The following is a 20,990-nucleotide window of genomic DNA, read 5'->3' on the forward strand; positions in this document are numbered from 1 at the left end:
GTTGTTGATGATTTAAAAAACCTTCTGCTCACCCTTTCATCCCAACAGGTCACAGGTTGAAATTAGTTGCTTAACGAATCAAACACGTTTATCATTCAGACATTGTACTTCATTAATGACGTGCTTTCATATGGTAGCTGTCCAGTCGAGACACGTGTTTTTTTTCCAATAAACATCCTTTTTTCCCTGTGATTAAAAAGTTCCGCCCAATCAAATTAATTGCTTATCTGAAGCAAATTTAATTCAACAGACGTCATTTCTGCCCTTTCTTATTATTCCATGATCAATGTTTTAGGTTCTTTTAAAATATTCGACAAGGGCAAACCAGGAAGCTTCAACAGTTGAGGTAGGTCTTAGATTCCTTGGATATTCAACTGCAGATGTATGAAAATATTCAACACATTGCTTTGTAAACGTTTATTACAGTGAGATTTATTTTGAAAGCTGCACAGCACGCTTGTGTTCAATTTCATATTGTGTTTTCTCCCCAAAAATATTGCCAAGGAACTCCACAATTTTCCAAGAACTTTGCACCTAATTCTAAGAATATGTCTGGCTTCACACTACATCTCGGACGTTTTTCTTGGTTTCTGATGGATAAATGTTTATGAATCTGAATCTGAACTTATTTCCTTTTTTCAGCAAGCTTTAACGAGAACTGGAAACATTATACGTTTATCAAATGACATGCTTCATGTAGCTAAAATCTCCGGTTATAAGGTACGTGAAGTTAGAAACTAACACAAACTTTTCATTTATCAGTCATCATTTTACATTAATATTGTTACCTATTTCTCTAACTATTACTGGGCCTTAGAATGTTATGAAATGTGTGTAGAGCTTCTTCCAGGGAGCCAGCTGTTTGCTTTTGCGCCGTTGCATCTTGTTTTTTTAATGATCTTAAAAGCTTGAAAGGTTGATAATGAGAGTCATGACAGTCGTGGATTGATGTTAAAATAGAAACGTTGAAAGTGTCTTAGCGGGGATATTGGTTTCTATGGAATGATATCAGCGACTAAATGGAATAATTTCCCATAAGTAAAAACATTAAGGATTTGTTCAATACCATCTGCTCTCTATCTTTTCAGGGAGAAATATCATTAGAAGATGGGGGCAGTTTGCTTCGACATGTAAGTAGTTTTGCACGTCTCTGTTTGTTGCCATTTCAAGATGATATCTTTATATTTTGACTGAAATTCGATAGTTTCGTAAAAAAGGTAAACTTTATTTTAACAAGTGTTTTGCTTCTTTATATCGTTAGGTTTTAGTTTTCACTTTCCGTAATAGCATATTTTGAAGAATTTATTCCTTTTTAAAGAAAAACTAAAAGCAGGGTGTTATCATAAACAGAATTTTATTTGATGTCTATGTCGTGCTAGAAAATCGCAATAAGATAACAGAGAAGTTGTAGACATTTCTTAACTCCAGTCTTTGAACGTAAAACCTTTATAACAGCGGAAAGTAGCTGTAATTATTTTGTTCCTAACCTTATTCTTTTATTTTTATATAGGAAGATGTTATTTGCTGGGAAGGCAAGGTAAAAGGTCGTGGAAAAGAAAGACATTTGTTTTTATTTGAGCGATTGCTGATCGGAACAAAGACTAAAGAAACAAGGAAGGATGAATTCACGTACTGTTTTAAATTTCTCGTCAAGGTATGCAATCACTGTCTGCTATAATGTGTTAATTTTTACACATTTCTCTGTGTTTTGCCAAGAAACTGAAAGACCTGAGAATGTATACACAAATTTTTTCTCTACCTAGTTCTCTTTGACAAGATGGGTTTTTATTGCTTTTATTCCTGTTAATTAAAGCTATCCAAAAATGATGCTCTAATCGGCTTTTTAGATGTCTGATGCCGGCCTAACGGAATCAGTAGATAGTGACGCAAAGCGATGGCGGATTTGGGTTGGAAAATCGGCTTCGTCGGCAAGCTTACAATGGACATTTGAGGTAATTGAGTTTTTGATGTTACTATTTTACGATGTTTCTATTTTGCGATCTTTTACCAATATGTATCGCTTTTACACGATGAGCCCGGGCTTAAACCCGATTCGGTATTTAGTTTACAATCGTTCTAATGGTGTTTGTTACAAAGTTAACGCTAAGCTATAAGATTTGCTGATTGCAGCTGTTGTGTGAATAGCCATATTCCGTAATTATGTTGAGCGTAAAGACGTTAAATCTTGAAAAATTACAAGGATAATGATGTTGTGTTCCACAACACATCATTCCGGTGCCTTGAGAAGTCACCGACTCTCAAGTCAACCACAGTTTGATGCTCAAGCTTTTCTTCAGTCACATGATTTTGGGTCCTACTTCTCACTTAATTTGTTTTATTGAATTCAGGCGAAAACCTTGTGGATAAAACAGTCTTGGGTTAAAGAGATTCGAGATATTCTTGGACGACAGTTGAGCGCGCTCAAAGGTATGCTATCCTTCAGAAACTTCGAAGTATCTTCGTCTTGATATTTTCCTATATCTGTAAATCAATTTTTTAAGGGTCTTTCAATTCAGAACCCCAAAGAACTTCCATAATTTTCTTATTTTATACTCTGTACCTGCTTTAAGCCCCTCGGTTAAAGTGAATTTTTCTATTAAGGCCCCTTGACATAGCTTGCCTTTCAAACTAATCGGGAAACCTTACTGAGAATTGTTTTATTTGTAAACACACAGAATCCTCAAAGCGAAAGTCAGCTCCAGCGCAGATGATTGATTACGATGACATGAAGAATAGAGTGACCTTGGTTCGTTCAAAGTCAGATGCTCCGCTTACAGAAATAGTCGAGGCTAGCACTGATACGTCGCGGCTATTCAAGCCTCTTCAAACCCCTGCAGGAGAACAGTCAGTAGCTCCCGCATTGAAGGAGCCCTGTTCGCACGTGACGGAAGAATCTCACATAGATGCAATGATGGATGTGGAGGAGGCTTACATCGCCAACGATCTCGGTGTATTATCTAAAGAGGTGATTTTCTTGGCTAGTTTTCTTTAAATTGTACTGTTTTGAACGAGTAGCATTGAGCACGGAACAAGACTTCCCCTTCAGAAGCATTTTGAAATGTGGGGTTACAGAAGGAGTCTTGCTTTGTAACAAATATGTTTCGTTAAGTCTCTTTATTAATAGGCCTTCGACTTTGCCTTGCCTGTTTAGAATTGAATTTGTGTCCATTGCTACAGTATTCATATTCAGCAAAAAATGTCACAGAGGTTTTTTATATCTACCATCATTGTTTACCCTCATTTTGTTTTGTGATTATAGTATTTACGTGTGTTGAGATCATTTAGTTTTTTGAATGTATGAAAATGTGAACGGTCTCTTTCTCCTTCATTAACAAGGCTGAGCCAGTCGACATTGGTACCTCATATGAGATCATAACAGACGTAAATTCGCGTTCATCGGAGACGGTAATCATCAAGAAGGGAGAGCACGTGACCGCATTAAAGGCTGGTACCCAGCTGTATCTTGTTGAAGCAAAACCTGCTGAAGGTGGGCCTAGGCGTTGTTGGGTTCCTGCGCAGTGGCTGAAGAAAATAACCTTAACGAGATCTGCGGATTCAGAACCTGACGTAGCTTCTTTAGGTGAGAAGACGTTATCTGAATATTCCAGTTCCAAATCGTTCCCCGAGTCCGATTTTTCTACTGATCGATCCAGAACCAGTTCCGAATTGTCAACCGAAGGTTCGGTTCTGTCTTGTAAGTCTCATTCCCATTGAATTTTGATTGGAAATATTTGCACCCAGAACACGAGATAAGTAAAATTCACATCAATTAATCTTCTTCATTTGCACTCTTTGTTGTCATCTGTAGACGCTATTCTTATTCCTTTGATATTCTCCACAAGGCTTAAGTTGTCCCTTGGGCTTGCGTATGTAATTCCCCCCCCCCCTCATTTTCTTTTCTTTCCTCGTTATAAAAGGAAAAGACTAAAGCCCTAAACTGCACTAAATCCCACAAATCCAACTTAACTTAAGTTCACAATTTTCAATTCGTCGCACAGCGCTGCCGAATTTCATCAGAGCTCTTGAACCGCAAAAGGCAATTGAAGGCGAAACCGTAATATTTGATTGTCTGATTGACTGTGATGCAGATGTAGAATGGACTTTGGATGACGAAAAGTTGGAAGAAAATGAATATATCAAATTTCAAACAAAGAAAGACGGCACAGAACTGCTAGTATTAGATGACGTTACAATTGACTATGCAGGATTGTATGGTGTCACTGCTTCGAATGCCTCTGGAAGCATCAGCTGCATGGCAGAGCTGATTGTTAATGGTAAATGTAACTTGCTTAACTAAGCCACTTTGTATTTGTATTTGTATTTGTTGCTACCTAGCATCCGAAGGTAGTTTTTAGGACACTGAGAAGCTATGTTTATCGAGCAGTGTCCTGGTCCTTCCTCTCGATGTGACCACACCTCATGATTCCTACGCCTGGAATTACAGAGAGCTGGCGACTCTCCCCACTCTGGGTGAAAGTTTGGTCATGCCAGGGACTCGAACCACAGACCCTTGGGTCTGTAGTCAGCGCCTCTAACAACTGAGCCATCCTCGCCACTTATTCTGGCTCTAGAAAATAAAGGTTTTAGATCTTTCAGACGAGCAGTGGAAATATGCGATTGCAAGTCCTTTGGTTCTGCGAATGGTTTTTCCGATTTTTGTAACGGTACAGATTCAAATCAGATTTCTTTAAAGCTGTAAAGAATCAATTAAGACTCAAAGTACCACGCTGCTAAACTAGATTGAAGCTAATCTGCATCTATCGTGTATCACGTCAAACGTGTATCACTTTGTTACTTATTGTGCTGTTAAGGCCAGTAGTCATGATTGATTGAAGCTTCCATTATTTCTATTGATGTTCTCTCACCCAATCTTCTCTGAACCAACAGCCCATATCAATTTGAAACCTTTTTTGCCATAGCTCCACCAAGGTTTATAGAGAAATTCAAAGATGGACAGGCCGAACTGGGAAACTCATTCTCGTTTAAATGTGGCATTGATGGCTTTCCAACTCCAAAAGTGACTTGGTTCTTCGGTACAGAGGAAATTCACGATGCAGGAAGATACCTCATAGAAACGACAGAAAAATTTGCAGTACTTGATATCGCTGATATTGACGTATCGGACAGTGGTGAATACACGTGTAAAATTGCCAATGTTGAAGGCGAAGAAAGTTGCCGAGCGATTCTTTCCGTACTCTGTGAGTAAAGAAATGATATTACGTATTTGATGTCCTAGAGGACAAAGAAATTTATTTGCTATTTCAAACAGTTGCCTGGTGTTCCCCTTAACCCTGAATATCAGGGTAGCAACTTAGAACCGTCCTGTTTTATATACTGTTTCTACTATTTTCTGCTATGTTTGCTTTAACAAGACTTTTACAATAACATGTTCTTGTTCTTTAAAGGTGTTCCGTCCGAGCCTGACAGTCCAACAGTTAATAACATCACAGATGATTCGGTTACTTTGTCATGGACCGCGCCGAAAGAAGACGGTGGCAGCGAAGTGACTCATTACATGCTGGAACAGAGAAATGAAGATGATCGTCCGGAAGACTGGGATCTAATTGATGACCAGCTAACAGCAACAACAGCAACTGTGGATGGCCTTGTGAAGGGCGATGAATATAACTTTCGTGTTTCTGCCTGCAATGTTATTGGCTGGAGTAAGCCAGGCAAATCTAGTGCATCAGTGCTTGTGAAAGGTAGCTTTCTCTTTTTGTATGAATTTCAACCCTGGGAAAATTCCCAAAATGTAACTTGAAGGGATTTCTACTCTCATCCACACTTTATACCTAAGTCGGAAAAATAACTCTAGGCAATAAATCCTACAATAGTGCTTTCTTGTTTTCCTCGTCTGGCATAAAATATATCATAATGGTCCTAAGAGGAAGTTTTGCTTTATATTTCAGCACCAGTTGTGAAATCTCCTGTTATTCTAAAGGAAAACGGAAACTCGGATCGTGAACGAGAGATGAGTGATGGATACGACACAGAAAGGTATGCAACTTTAGAAAATTAATTAGGCACGGTAACTGCGAGATCCGATTTTCTTTACCTTCCTCACAACCAGAATCTCTGCATACAGCTTAACGTGAGGCATTTATATCTATTTCAGTTAACCATCGTTTTATTTCGTTGTTTATAACTTATATGCAAAGCCTTTCTACAGTTTGTTTAATTCTAAGGTAAACATGAATGAATTGAAACTGTAGCCGCGCATCTCTGAAACGTAACATTTTCATCTAGTTGTAAAATGTTATAGAAGTAAACACTGGATATCATTAATTGCTTAATCACTAAAAAAGTTTGCGTGCTAAAAGCTAGACTGTCTATTTTTTTTCTTCAAACTAGCAACGCATCGCATACTGACGAAGAGGTCGCTGCGCTGTCAAATCAAAGTCGTAATGATCACAAATCGCTGCTGATGCCTGTGGAGGCGGATATCGCACCGAGGCTTTCGCCATTCAGTAACCTGAAAGAGCGACGTAATGTTGCTGCGCAAGGGGAATACTCAAGCAGTGATGAAAGTGGTCCATCGCGGCGAACTAGGCCACCAAGATCGAAGAGCCCTTTGATTTTCAGCGGGAACAGAGTGCACGAGTCTTTGAAAAACCCAAGCTTAGCTAACGAAGGAGATGAAGGAGGTTGGGAAATTTTCTAGATAGAATCACAGTTTTTATTATCTCTACACATTCTTTCTTAAATTATGTTTTTGCACTGATCTTTAATACTCTCTAAGTTTTAAATACCCCATTAAAATTTGCCGTGAGTTGATTCGCAATACAAATTGATTTTTAAACGTTTCTGATTTTTTGCCTGTAATTGTTTTAAACACTGAGGTCTTTCGTCACCATCAAACTTTCATACTCAAAAAAATGCTGAACGAAAAGCGGTCTTAAGAAGGCAAATTCAATTTTCAGACTTTTGAAAGTTGTTTTTATGGCGAATGTTCATAGAATGGTTGTATTTTATTAAGTAGCAAAATATCTTGAGAAAGGCTGTGTATTTTTTGTACTCAGGTCTTCGCTATAGGTGCTTCTCACTTAAGCTATATTCAAATTTATCCCCTCCTTCAGCGTGAAAGGACTGAATTCTCGAACTTATTATAACTAATTTATTCAACAGGAATACCATTCGGACCTCCAATTTTCACTAAGGAACTTGAAGACTGCTTCATCTTCGAGGGAAACGCTGCCAAGTTTAAATGCCGAGTGATTGGCAACCCAGATCCAGATGTAGAGTGGTTTAAAGATGGGGAAAAGCTTGTTGAAAGCAAGCAGTTTACGATGCTGTTTGATGCAGATGATAATTGTGTATTGATTATAACTCATGGAAGCTCGGATACTGCGGGGAAAATCACTTGTGTTGCAAAGAACAGCGAGGGAACTGTCACAAGCAGCTCCATGCTATATGTTGAAGGTTAGTTTAGGCAGTATTTTTATGCTTCCAAAGTTCGCAAAATTTCAGCAGAATCGTGGCTTTTCGAAAAGCCATTGGCTTTCTATCTTCTGCTTTAGAAAGACAACTTCCATCCAGACACTACAACCTTATTTTGATATTAGCTATATGTTTCAAGAAGATCCTTGTTTCAAATTATAGTTTGAATTATATTAGATAGTTGAACCTTAAAGTCTTCGAAAGTTTTCTCAAACTTTCGAAATAGTTTCACATTATCTAAATCGTATCGTAAATGATCTTATTTTAAATTCTGTAATAATACCATATATAATACCATTATTGACCAAAAGGACGAGTCATGAAAATAAGCTACATTAATTCAGATGCACATCTGAAGACTTAAACTTCATTGGCCATTATGAACGTGCCAATGTATGGTGACTGTGGGACATTTTATATACTGTTATGGACTTTAGAAGAGTGACTGGTTACTCGTTTTAGGCCTTGTCACTGAGTACGAATCCGAGTCTGAGGACGAAGTTTCAGATCCAGAGCCAATGCCGGACAGACCCCCGGTAGAAATAAAACGGGAAGATGCAGAAAATTATTATACCATGAAGGACGAACTTGGAAGGTAAATATGCATGTTAATACTCTGTATACCCTTCTAACAGGGGGTAACACATAACAAAAGAAGTGAATTTTTTATTAATGTAAAGAGCAAAGGTTTCTTCGGATTGTGCAAGTATGAAGTATTAATCTCAAATGTTACTTCTTTTTTGCTGCCTACAGAAGTAATTTACAAAGAAAATAAGATTTTATACTTGAATACGAAGCAAAAAGACGCGATCAACATTTACTTCGTTGATACCTGGCAAGATTTTTTTGTCCGCTTTTTCTCTCATAAGGACTTTTTTCAAGCAGCTCCTTTTTTATTTGTCTATGCTCTTTAGGTGTTGTTTTTGTTTATTTGCTTGCATGACTCGATCATTTTATCATTCGTTTTGTTTCAGGGGTAAATTTGGAATTGTTAGCAAATGTATACACAAAGACAACTCAAGGGAATATGCTGCTAAATTTGTTAAGTGTAGGCCACGTGAAAAGCAAGCTGTATATGACGAGATCAAGATAATGAATCAACTGAACCATAAAAGACTGGTACAACTTTATGATGCATATGAAACATCGAAAAATATAGTGCTTATTTTGGAATTGGTGACTGGCGGAGAACTGTTTGAGAAATTGACTGCTCTTGAGTACATTTCGGAGCATGTTGTAGTGTATTATATGAAACAAGTTTTGCAGGGTCTAAGTTATATGCACGAAAGACAAATACTTCATCTTGATTTGAAGGTAAGCATGCGTTTTAGAAATAATTTACCAAAAGTTTGCATTCTAGTCTACTTGACACTTATCGAATGATTTCTTTGGACAGTTGTTCCTAGATGATCTCATATGGGTTTGGGGTTGAAGTTGGGGTGGAAAATGGGGTTGAAGTTAGGTTTGGGTCTGGATCTTGGGCTTGGGTTGGAGTTTGGGTTTGGGGTTGTAGTTGGAATTTTAGGTTGGGGTTCGGGTTGAGTTTGAGTTGGGGTTGGATTTGGGGCTATATTTGTTCCCTTTTTCGATTCAGTAGTTCTATGTTTTATGTTATTTTACATAAATTGGCATTGAGCATTTTATTATTTCTAATTTGGTTCGTTTTTAGCCTGAAAACATCATGCTAGTAAACCCGAACAGCAATCAGGTCAAGTTGATTGACTTTGGTCTCGCGAGAAAGTATAATCCAAATGAAACGATGCAAGTTTTATGTGGAACCCCTGAATTCATTGGTATGTATATACAATCATTTGTCTCTTGTGTCTTTCTACGCAAAGTTTTTGTAATTTTGTATGTTGTTATTATGATTTCTCTTTACTTATTTGTTTTACTGGAGCAGGCGTGGCAGTATTTGACAACAAGATAACTTAATAGTGGGCTAGCAGTAATCCCATTGTTCCAAGAGTTTGGGAAACAATAACTCCCAAGGGTTGGTTAGAGCCCCACGGGTTTGTCTAACCCAAAGGTTGGTATCACCCCCAAGGGTCGGTCTAACTCCCAAGGGCTGGTAAGAACATTGGGCCCTACTCCCCTGGAATCAATTGCACATTTTAGGGTTCTCAAGGGGGAGCAGGACTGTTAAGTATATCCCCAGGGCAGTTAAGAATACGTACAATTGCGACAGCTGAGAGTTTGCGAAAGCTTTTAGTCCATGTTTGTTCAATTACTTGATTTGCTTATATTCAAAATCTGAATTTAAATGTTGCTTATTTTCTACAGCCCCAGAAGTAATCAGTTATGATACAGTAAGCACAGCTACGGATATGTGGTATGCCCGTTTTTCTTTCATTACGTGTCTTCAGTGCCCACTCATATATTCCATATTCATCAAACAGTTCTTTTTCTTCTGTGCTCCAGCTGCGTTGAAAAGGAAGTTATTTATTCTTGACTGCTAGCCTCCGTTTAATGCCAACAGTTGAACAGTGAACGGACACTTTCAGTTTTAAGACTAATCGTTGTAGCAGCGTTTTCGTGATTTTATATAATACATGATGGGAATTAGTTGCTAAACATCATCTGCTTAAAATTAAAAAATTTTTTTTTCATACATCTAAATGTACTTTGTTTTTCTTAGGTCTATTGGAGTTATTACCTATGTCTTGTAAGTATTTATTCTCTAGCACTGATTTATTTTGCAAATAAGCATTTTATTTGAACTAATGCACCATCACTTGCGAGAATATCAAATAAGCAACCGATTTCCCTAAGTTTGCAGATAGCATAGTAGGGCAGAAATCTGTTGTGCTTTGTTTGCGCTTTTCAATAAAATCCCAAAGAAACACAAGCATCAGTTCTAAAGATCAAGTGTTACTGTAAGGACTTTAATTCGCTTCGCTAAAAGATTAAGAGCCTTGATGAATTAAAACAACAATTCAGCATGGTATCTTATATGTGTTTGACGTTGACTTTTAACATTTATCTTTAGACTTTATCAATGCTTCTTTCTTCAGACATAAATGGCTTATAAATAACATCTATTATAAAACATATATTTTAGGAACACTATGTTAACAGCTACTTGGTTGATAGCAGCAATTTATTTTGCTGAACACGTTTACCTGTCTAAATATGATTTATTATTTTTATTAAATATAAGTATTATTATTTTTATTTTTACTATGTTACTGAACTTCTCATTAAAATTAACAATATAACTTGAATTTAAGGTATGAATACGATGAGATTGTACGGGGGGAACATAAGGGAAATCGATAGTCGTTACTTTTTTATGATAGATTTTAGATATCTTTTCTATTCTGCAGCATTTTTTAATACCATCATAGACTTTTGAAGCTTTGTTAAGTCGATGTTAAGCTTCCTCTATGATTGATAGTCACTGGACGGCTCATTTGTTTTCAGGCTAAGTGGATTGTCACCTTTCATGGGAGACAATGATGCTGAGACACTGGCCAATGTTACCACAGCAGAATGGGATTTCGATGACCCTGTCTTTGAAGAAATCAGTCAAGAAGCAAGGGAGTTTATTCAAGATTTGCTCATCAAGGCCCAAAAGTTAGTGTCTATGTTCTATTTTCTGTTATTTTTATTTCGTTTTTCGCGCTACCTAGCTTCCATAAGGAGGTGTTTTTAGGACATTCAGACAAGATACTTGTCCCGGTCCTTCAAGCATATGTGGCCAAATCTCATTATTCAAATGCTTGAAATTACAGAGAATGGTTGTTTCGAATCCTAGACCCTTGCATCTGTAGTCTGTTACCCTAACCACAGAGCCATCCATACACCTTCACTTGTTATTTACTAAACCTGTTATTAATCCTGTATTTTTGTGGTTTTTTGGGGAGGGTTATCGATAAGGTTCGTGGCAAGAGGGAGCAAAAACAGAAGTTTATCGATAATTTGTCTGTTGTAAGAACTTTCTTTAAACTGGGGTACTATTTTTTTAGCAAACGCAGCACAGTAAAGGAGTGTTTTGAGCATCCATGGTTGATGGTGAGTGAATTCTTACTTGCGCTTTTGTACAGATTTATACTAAAATATACTGACTTATGCTAATTATGCCGATCCATACTAATTCATTCTGATTTGTACTGATTTATATTGATTACTATCGACTTGTTTAAAAGATAGGAAATAATTGCTTAGAAAGTGTCGCCACTTGCTATGACCTTTTTTTGACAAGTATCTTTTGTCTCCAGTTTAAAAGGTCGAAAAAGAAGCTGAAAACAGACAGATTAAAAGCATTTACTGCGAGGAGAAAATGGAAGGTTTGTGGCTCACTTTCGCGCTTCTCTTCCGTTGAAAACCTACATTCTATTCCCGAGCTTTTTTCACTTTTTTTTATCATTCTCTATTTATGTATTTCAATTGCAACTATCGTCATTTTTGTACAGAAAACGATCACGGCAGTGCGCAGCACGAACTTCTTGAGCCGGCTGCTCAGCGGCGTGAAATCGGCCTCTAATGACGTTAAGCAGGACAAGCTAACAACGAAGGTTACCCCTGGATTGAGTCCCTCCACTGAAACTGTCGAAGAAACGAACGCTGGAAAGAAGCCAGGCTGGAAAAGGGTTGCGATAGCCGAAGAAGAGGAATCTCAAGGTAATCCTTGATAAATTTTTTACGGAAAGAAAACGGGAGAATGTTATTCTTTATTGGTTGCTTATTGCAATAATGGTAATACGTCCTGTATGTAAACGAGAAATTTTGAGAGAGTAGTTAATTTGGAAATAGCTTAAACGATAGAAATATTGATGGCTTAATTTTCCAACTGTATTGAAAGACACTGACACACGATTTGTTTTACAGCACCGACTTTGTTAAACAAACTCCAGGATACAAAATGCTCCCGAGGCGACACAATTTCCCTCTCCGTTCAATATATATCGGACTCCCCACCATCGATTTCTTGGAAGTATGAAGGAAAGGAGGTAGTTGAAAATGAAACTATGTGTATTACAAATGGCAAAGGTGTGACGACTCTCAAGCTGTTTAAAGTTATTTGTTCCGTTAGTGGAAGATATTCTGTCCGACTTGAAAATAAACATGGATCGGTTGAATCGAAGTGCCAACTAATTGTGACAGGTTTGTTTTTTGTGTTTATTTTGTCATCTTTGAAGGAGACGTACAGCAATATGTTTTATGTTTGTAAATTGTTTCAGAAGTGGGAAAACTTATGTTATTCCAAAGCTCTAATTTTTTATACCCATACTGCCTGTTTTTCTGATTTCTTCTCCATCTAAAGCATTTGATTCTGCCAGCTCCTTCTCTTCCTCCCTTATTTCTTTGCCCTGCTAGGTTTCGCATTCGGACATTTTAAAAATTGCATAATTAATGCAACAATAACAGCAACTTGGAAACAATATCTTAAAAGCGAAATCCATATCTAGTGTAATTGTTTTTGTTAAAATCCAAGCAAAAACCGGCTGAAGAGAACTTCAGACGCTACCTCTTGATTCTTTCATCCATGCCTCCTTGGATTTACACTCCCTCTCTTATACGAACGGCCCTCATCACAAATCTCACTCCTCAATGCCAAAAGACATTTCAGAGGAACATTTTTCTATAATGCAAATTTTGTATGTTACATTTCAGAAGTTGTATTCCTTTCAATTATTTAGATGTTCCAGACGAGCCTTCACCTCCAGGAGTTCCTAAAGTTTGTGGAAACAGCGCCCTCGTTCAGTGGCAGCCTCCGTTTGATGGTAACAGCCCAATTACTGGCTATTGTCTAGAGTGCAAAAAGGTTGGAGAAAAAAGCTGGACTATTGTTTGTAGTAACATAAAAGAGTGTATCACTGTTGTTGATGATTTGGAGCCGGAAAGTTCATATCGCTTCAGAGTAAATGCAATGAATATTGTTGGTCAGAGCAGCTTCAGCAAGCCTACTGGCTTTGTAGAAACAAAAGTAGTAGGTGAGACATTTTATCGATTTACATTCCTTTGTCTTCTTCCGATTACGTGTGTCTCATGGTTGAACATTTATGTACAGATTAATAATAACTACTGTTAACCGGTCTGTCATAAACTTCTCGTTGCCGGAGAGGCAAAGCTGTACAAGCTTTTGATGTAAAGAACAGAACGATTCTGAGTTTTCATTCCTATGGTTGTCATCGTCGCAACCAACCATTCGGCCATTCGGATTATATAGTTATTTAAATATCAAAGCAAAATTTCCCAATACTGTAAGTTTTATCCTATTAAAACTAAAAGTCGTTATCTAGAAAATGTGGAATGTTTTGCGAACAAGCTGCTAGCCATTTCTCAAATTTGAGAAGAAATATCAGTTGCACGCTTTGGGCTTCGTATTCGTAAATATCGAAGCAAATATTGTTACCAAATAGTTGAAGTTGTTACCTTCTTAATCTTCACGTCATTCCTGAAATTTTACTGAACGTTCATCCAGTGAAAATACACATTCAATTGGTCTGCTTCAAACTTAGCCTCGTGTTGATTTTGTCGACTTCTTTCCTCAAAACGAGATCAAACTGAGAACCATGAATGTTATCAACCAAAAGAAATTAAATTATGCGTTCATTTAATCGTTCATTATTTATTCAGTTCATTGTTATAATCAATGTGAAAGCATGCTAGCTACATTAATTCATCAAATTGACGCGTTTTACTGAAGCTCGGGCTCCTTTTCATTAAAATTGATTGATATTTACTGATGAAACTCCCTTGCTATGATAACTCTAAATTGGCTTTGTTTGGAAATTTCCATTTATCCAGGAGGTCATGTGCTTAAAGTCCTGAAAGGGTACTAGCATTTTTATGGCCCGTTATTGCTAATGTAAGAAACCTCAGTGTTCAGAAGCTGCTAGAACGTCAATGCTTGCTTAGGCCGTCTACTTAGAGTTGAGCAAAACCACTTTAGTTCGTTTGAAACACCGTTGAAGAAAAGTAAAAGGTTTGGTAAAATGAGTGCAGTTGATGAAAACGCTAATATTCCTGTGGAGAGTGGGAAAATCAAATCTCCAAGAGGGAAGAAGGGAAATGGAGGGAAAGGTGGAAATCAGGCTACAACACAGCAAGCCAATTTGGAAAGGCAAAAGGCAGCCTACGAAGAATTTGTGTCTCGCAACAAAAACAAAAAGGTGAACAGAAAAAATAAGAAGAAGAAGGGAAATGGATCGGCCAATAAGCAGAGCAAGGGGGGGAATAGTAATGTTTCAAATGGGGCGGCAAATGTGAAAGTAAATGGGGCACAAACTGGAATAGCAAAGGAAGGGGCAGATGAAACTGATACTGGCACTAAAAATGATACAGAAGTTGATCTTGCAAAGGATACGGATGGCATCACAACAGGTACTATCAATGACGATGCCAAAAATTGGTTCAGAATTAGCATGATAATGTTGATGCTGAATTTTACGGTGCCAATAGTTTCTACGTTCTGGAAGTGAATTTCTGGCAGAGAAGAATTCTCAGCCAAAAGTCTCAAATTTGTTATTCGATTTTAATTTTGAAAATTAATTGACAGGTGGTTCATTGTCGCTGATTTTTTAGTCAATGTAATGTTTGTTCACATTAATTGATTACCAAGCATATGTTGAAAATACTTTTTTTTTATATCAAAAAAGCGATCATTATTTTGAGATTCCCAAAGGCAATAATTTTGTCGATTTGGAATACGCCAGCTTCTTCCGAAAGCTTGCATTTAAGACTGGAAAGAAGCCGCTGTGGTAGTCGTTTAAGCTTCACTCTGATATCTTAAGAAGATATCAGTTTGGTAAACAGTTGAATTTTCCAGCTGCAAGATGTTTTTGTTCATTTAGCAACAGCCAATTTATGTTTTCTTTGAATTTCAGATCACGTTTCCTCTGTTATGAATGTCCCTGGTGCAAGAAGAGTATCCAAGAGCCGTTCCTCGATATTGGAAGCTTCGAAAGCCGTGAAAATTGACTTGCAGCTCAGGCAAAACAATCCTGTAGATAAGTACTCATTCGGTGAAGAAATTGCGAGGTAGGTTGTCTTCTTTAGAGCCTTGAAATTCTCTTCATTTTTTAAGTTGACCATAGACTATTTTTGCTTTGGTATTCTTCAGGTATAGGGGAAATGCTAATAGGGTGGTTTCAAAATGATGGGGGCCTAGCAGACTTTTAGCTGTCGTAGCCAAGATGTCAGTAAAAGTTATTTTTGTGAACACAGTTCTTTAGGATTAGAGATATAAATAAAATTTTCAGATACAGAACAGAGAGTTTGCTCGCTTGCATTGTCAAACATTTGAGTATTCAGTACTGGAGTTAAGGAAAGAAATAGGTCCCTTGGTGCTGGTTTGTTGCAAGACTTGCCGCTGCTGTGTGTCGTTCTCTTTGAAGTATATGGTAACTGGTGCTGTTGAATAATTTACAGAAAGCTCTTAGCCGGGGATGATATGCCCTTGCAGTGGAGATTGTAGTTGTCGTCCTTCAGACAATAATTTTGACTTTTGTGGTTAGGAAATGTGATAATTCTCTATGAATGCACATTAAAGTTACCTGTTGCTTACTCGAAGAAGCAGCCGTTGGTTTTAAGCAAATTGAAATGTCTAGGCTTGATATCTAAAACCCTATGGTGCGTAGCAGGTTCTGTCAAATAGAACGTTGATTATTCGTCTTGTTTATCCCATATTATCAGCTTCTCTATTGCAGGTAGTTCCCCTAAGTGATAATCTTATCCTAGGGGCGTTGCATTACTTAGAATCTCGCCTTGGCCTTTGTAGCATGCTCTGGCCTTGATTTATTGTTTAGTTAACTTCAAAGTTGCCGATGTTACTAATAAATTGTCCTTGCAATGTTTTTGAATGGACTTGCCTGAAGATCTTTTGCCAAAGTTCATAGCAGCAAGTTATGGAATTCACACGTAAGATTTAAAGATAGATATCTAGATAGATATATCGCATCAGAGACTGTATGGAAATGGTGTTATTAAAAAGTGTTTTTAAGATGTTTTGAGGATTGGAGAAGAGGCAGGTATCAAACATAAACATGTTTGATGCTGAGTTCTACCTATGCTGAGAAATTGTATTTACAGTGATAAAATATTTTCCTTTGATAATATCTAGGCACGGGCTGTAGCGAGTGACATATTATTTCGCTTTCTGCAAAATGGATGGAAGGAATGTTAATTGTGAGGGGTATATAACAAAGTTTTATGTTTTATTTCAGGTAGCAGAGGCGGAAACCCCTCTTGTTTATCAGTGTCCCTCTTCAGGTATTTTAAGGTTTTCATTTCTCCTTCACAGGGGCCGGTTTGCCGTAATTAAGAAATGCACTGATAAAAAGACTGGGGATATTTTCGCAGCAAAGCTTGTAAAATACGATGAAGACACGCTAGAAATTGCAAAGAAGGAATTCAACACATGGAATGGATTGTCACATCCGAATTTGTTGGTCCTGCACGATGCTTATTTGGTGCGAAAGTACCTTGTACTTATCAGTGAAATGTAAGTTAGATATCGCCAACTTGTTTTGTAGCTGTTAGTCTTGTAGCTGTCACAACGTAATAATTGTTATGAGATTTTCTTCTTTAGTTAGATTAACTTATCGACTCTTTTTGACATTTTACTCAGACTGAATTTTGGAGGTAGGTTTGATAGCTCGAGGAGGTTCTTATATCCAAAACTTTTAAACAGGAAAACTGTAGTATCCCAATTATTTTGGCCAATTACTGTACTTCTTATCCTGAGTACAGTATACATTCAGTATACTTTCGATTTGCCATAAAGTTTCATGTCTTTAAATACCCTCACCTGTAATCTTTGTTCTCCAGTATCAATGGAGTACCAATATTGGACCATCTGGGAAGAATGGGACAACCAACAGAAGACGATGTTGCTGGGTTTATCACACAGTTACTTGAAGCCCTTGAATATCTGCATGCGCTAAACATCGTGCATCTGGATATAAAGCCAGGCAACCTTATGATCAAAGGCAACATCATGAAGCTCATTGATTATGGGTCATCACGGAATATTACAACTCCGCAAGGGGAAGTCGGAGAGATGGTTGGCACTGCTGAATTTATGTGTATGTACTTTGACTTTCGATTATGTCTCCCTTATCTGTAAAGTTTCTCCTCAGTAAAAGAGTTCTTAAGTGTATTGCAATCGGCTATCACAGGCAGTTTTAGGAAAACTAGGCTAATAAATTTTGAGGCCAATAATTGAATTAAGAAACTTTCTCGAAAATATAGAGTCAGTGAGTCTCTTCCTCATTACCTCTTTGTTCTATGTTAGTTACTTGCTAGAAAACAAAAACTTATTTTATATAATAATATATTTGACTTTTAAACCATTCGTTTATTCATAAAGTGTTTCCATCTTTTTTGCAGCTCCAGAAATGATCAATTTTGAGCCTGTTAATTTTTTCACCGACATATGGGGAGTTGGTGTCGTCACATATGCTCTGTACGTTTGGTGCTTATTTTCGCATAATTATAGATACATTTTTAAAACGTATTTTGTATTTAACTTGTCTTTTGCTTATATTTATTTATTTTTCTTCTACTATTTACATTCTACTATGATGCCTTTTCTTTCACAATATGAAAATATATCTACCGTAATTAACTAGATTTATTATACTACTATGTTTCAATGTAAAACTTCCCTCCACTAAAATTGTGTACAACTCTCAAGCTATTTTCAACTAATCCCCCCCCCCCTCTTCGCACCCCACTTTCCTAGCTGTTCACTTTCAGCTGGTTAATCCCTTAAACCTCTTACCATTATGTTGTCCCATTAATTTTGTTTTTATTAAAACGGCAAGAAAGTCCTTAATTTCTTTCATTAATGCTTGTACTTCATTAATCGTTCCTGAAACAATGATGGCACGTTGATTTTACCGTTGATTCCCCTTCCCTTTGATCAGGTTAAGCGGCTTCTCTCCCTTCGCTTGTGAAGATGAAGACGAGACAATGGCCAGTGTTACCGCGCTGGATTACAGATTTGAACCAAAGGCTTTTGCATCGATAACTGAAGAAGCAAAATCGTTTATCAAAAGTATCATCATCAGAATTCCGGAGTATGTTGTTTTCTTCATAGTTTTGCATATTGGGTTTTATTTGCATAGATCAATTATCTTCTTACATTTATAAATTTGTATTCATTAATACATCTTGTGGGATAAATTGCTTGTCAACAAATTGACTTAACAGAGAAAAAAATAGTTCATATAAGATCATTCCTTTAGTGAGCTAGTGTTGATGTTATTTGAAAAGCCAGACGTTTAATGGCAAGACCCCTTAAACAAAATTTGGAAGATGATCAGTATGAGCTTTGTACCAACTTTCTCCTGGACATAGATTCTTGTTCATTTTGTAGGAAACGACCAACTGCAAGCAGTCTTCTTGAAGATCCATGGCTAGATGTACGTATCGTCTTTGATATATTGTTTCAACTGTTTTCTAATCGTTCCTAGTTTTGCCAAGTTAAATTTGTTAATTTGGAATTGCATAATGAGAAAGTTTTTCTTTCACACATAGGAGGCGTTTGCTGAGTCGAGAGAGGCATCCCTGGTTGATAAAATCTCATTAATTGAGCTTTCAGAAACTTTAAAAGATCAGGTTTGTACATCTCCTTTACAAAATGTTTATTGATGTTTATATATTTATTTATGATAATGATTTTGATCGCCGTTATCAGTCTTGTTCATCAGTAACGATCATAAATCACCCTCTGTCATTCATGGGTTCCATCAACATCATCAGTCATCCTTGGTGACCAATCATAAGCATCATCAATATCATCGATCATTAATATTATCGCCAATCATCTTCATCAGTAGCCATTTATAATCACCATCAGCATGATCATCAATCATCATTGATCGTTAATCACCAATCATCATCATCATGATTACCGTGGTGGTGGCCTGCAAGTCATCATTATCATCATCATCATCGCTATGATCCCTATTATCACCTTGATGTCCATCGTTGTCCTGATCACAGTCAGTCACATTATCAATCACAATTTACCTTTTAGATCCAAATTTTTGGCCTATTTCGATCCAGAACTGTGTATTTAAATTTCCTAGCATAGAGTTTTCGATCTATTTTTGACGTCTTTAACTCTGAAAAATGTCAGACGAAAACTTTTGTATGTTTCAAAATGTTTTTATCAAAGCCTTTTCTAATTTTTGTACCACTAAAAGAATGTTCGCAATTTACTACTTGTTCTATTTTTCGGAAATTCTGAATATTAATACTGAGTATTACGCTTTTTACAGTTTTAAAATGAGCCTACATGCCCTGTAGCTTTTAAAATCATTTTATTTCGTTTCTCTAGGACAAGTTGGAGGAAGTACGAGCTTCAACAGTGCTGAAGACCTTCATCCAGTCACCTCATGAATCTCCAGAAACAACTGAAAACGAGGATGAAGGTGCGGATGATGATGTCGAATAAAGATTACTATCACATAACTCGAAATCGAGGTTTTACACATCAAAACCATCCACATGGTGGTTAACATACGAAAAAAATAGCAGTATTTGTTGTGGCACAGTTATTCAAGAAGACAGCAAAAGCAAGCCAAGTATTTATGTCGGCATGGAACACTGAGTTAGAGCCCTAATACAAAAAATCATGTTTAATAATGTAAATAATAATAGTGCTGATTTTAGGGAAACTAGAATTAATTCTGTTTTAATTCTAGAATTTTTGTTCAGTGGATACAGCGGTTTTTTTATGAAATATTTCCAGATTTTGATACAGATTGTTGAAAATGAGAGTGACAATTTTTAGAGTTTGCCTCATATTTTTACAACTATCTTTCTTTAATTTTGAAGAAAAGTTTAATGCGAAAAATTCAAATGTTTTGTCAACTGGAAACCGCCCGATGCCATTGAACACGGTGTATTCGTGTAATGTGTAATGTAACGTGTATTTTTACGATCCTTGACGTGTAAATGCCTTTTGTAGTTTTTAATAGATTGAATTATGCATTTTTAGTTTTTAGAATAAAACTTGTTTTACTAGTTGCTTTTGTTGACAAATCCGGAACTATTGTTTACATCAATGTGGATCTTCATCATAGGATCCTGAGATTCATGATTGTCAACTTCTTAATTCAATTCTTAAAACTTTATCATATGATAAAAATAACAATTTTAGTATTAAACTTGTAATTAATTACCGCCGTTTTGTACATCGATTTATCGGCTTCACCTATGCCTGACGCGTATCATGTATTTCTAATTTTCATACACTGACTGTAATTGTAATTCAATGAAGCATTAGACGAAATTATATCAATGCCTTCTATTGTGTATTGTCCTACTGCCGCAATCGTATGATATACTATATAGTTGTCCATTGACTGATGTTTGCAAGCAAAAGTTGAAAATCATTAGAAGCCGTCTATCTTCAAATGTATGACGTCACGCAAAATTTGAAAGTCATTGGAAGCTGTCTATTTTTAAGTTACATCACGTCACACGTATAAAGTGGCCTGGTGATATGATAACGATTACACGAATCGATTCAACAAGTGTAATTTTGTATAAAGCTTTGAAAACTTTGGAGAGTTTATCAAAAAATCTTACCTTACTTT

General features: G+C 36.8%; 1 protein-coding gene across 7 annotated transcripts in view; it reads left to right on the plus strand.

Annotated features, from left to right (window-relative positions):
* The window catches only part of LOC135681250 (titin-like), a 133,134-nt gene extending 112,446 nt beyond the window's left edge, over positions 1-20,688 (plus strand). For 6 of the 7 annotated variants that reach the window (XM_065195617.2, XM_089111874.1, XM_089111875.1 and 3 more), the window contains 33 exons: positions 296-346; positions 643-720; positions 1,089-1,130; positions 1,511-1,654; positions 1,848-1,952; positions 2,349-2,427; positions 2,676-2,965; positions 3,337-3,694; positions 3,999-4,274; positions 4,920-5,198; positions 5,406-5,702; positions 5,910-5,997; positions 6,352-6,644; positions 7,126-7,419; positions 7,900-8,032; positions 8,412-8,751; positions 9,107-9,230; positions 9,718-9,766; positions 10,073-10,099; positions 10,858-11,010; positions 11,403-11,448; positions 11,655-11,723; positions 11,850-12,057; positions 12,265-12,540; positions 13,077-13,370; positions 15,267-15,420; positions 16,682-16,882; positions 17,209-17,465; positions 17,770-17,845; positions 18,309-18,461; positions 18,761-18,806; positions 18,922-19,002; positions 19,727-20,688. In XM_065195617.2, coding sequence (XP_065051689.2) covers positions 296-346; positions 643-720; positions 1,089-1,130; positions 1,511-1,654; positions 1,848-1,952; positions 2,349-2,427; positions 2,676-2,965; positions 3,337-3,694; positions 3,999-4,274; positions 4,920-5,198; positions 5,406-5,702; positions 5,910-5,997; positions 6,352-6,644; positions 7,126-7,419; positions 7,900-8,032; positions 8,412-8,751; positions 9,107-9,230; positions 9,718-9,766; positions 10,073-10,099; positions 10,858-11,010; positions 11,403-11,448; positions 11,655-11,723; positions 11,850-12,057; positions 12,265-12,540; positions 13,077-13,370; positions 15,267-15,420; positions 16,682-16,882; positions 17,209-17,465; positions 17,770-17,845; positions 18,309-18,461; positions 18,761-18,806; positions 18,922-19,002; positions 19,727-19,843 — 5,478 coding nt within the window. In that variant the 3' untranslated portion in view covers positions 19,844-20,688. The remainder of the gene's footprint in view (positions 1-295; positions 347-642; positions 721-1,088; positions 1,131-1,510; positions 1,655-1,847; positions 1,953-2,348; positions 2,428-2,675; positions 2,966-3,336; positions 3,695-3,998; positions 4,275-4,919; positions 5,199-5,405; positions 5,703-5,909; positions 5,998-6,351; positions 6,645-7,125; positions 7,420-7,899; positions 8,033-8,411; positions 8,752-9,106; positions 9,231-9,717; positions 9,767-10,072; positions 10,100-10,857; positions 11,011-11,402; positions 11,449-11,654; positions 11,724-11,849; positions 12,058-12,264; positions 12,541-13,076; positions 13,371-15,266; positions 15,421-16,681; positions 16,883-17,208; positions 17,466-17,769; positions 17,846-18,308; positions 18,462-18,760; positions 18,807-18,921; positions 19,003-19,726) is intronic. The other variant, XM_089111876.1, reaches the window with a different exon arrangement.
* Positions 20,689-20,990: the final 302 nt, after the last annotated feature.

This window comes from Rhopilema esculentum, chromosome 12 (genome assembly GCF_057945365.1).
Source record: "Rhopilema esculentum isolate cy_ngs chromosome 12, ASM5794536v1, whole genome shotgun sequence".
Classification (NCBI taxonomy): Eukaryota; Metazoa; Cnidaria; class Scyphozoa; order Rhizostomeae; family Rhizostomatidae; genus Rhopilema; species Rhopilema esculentum.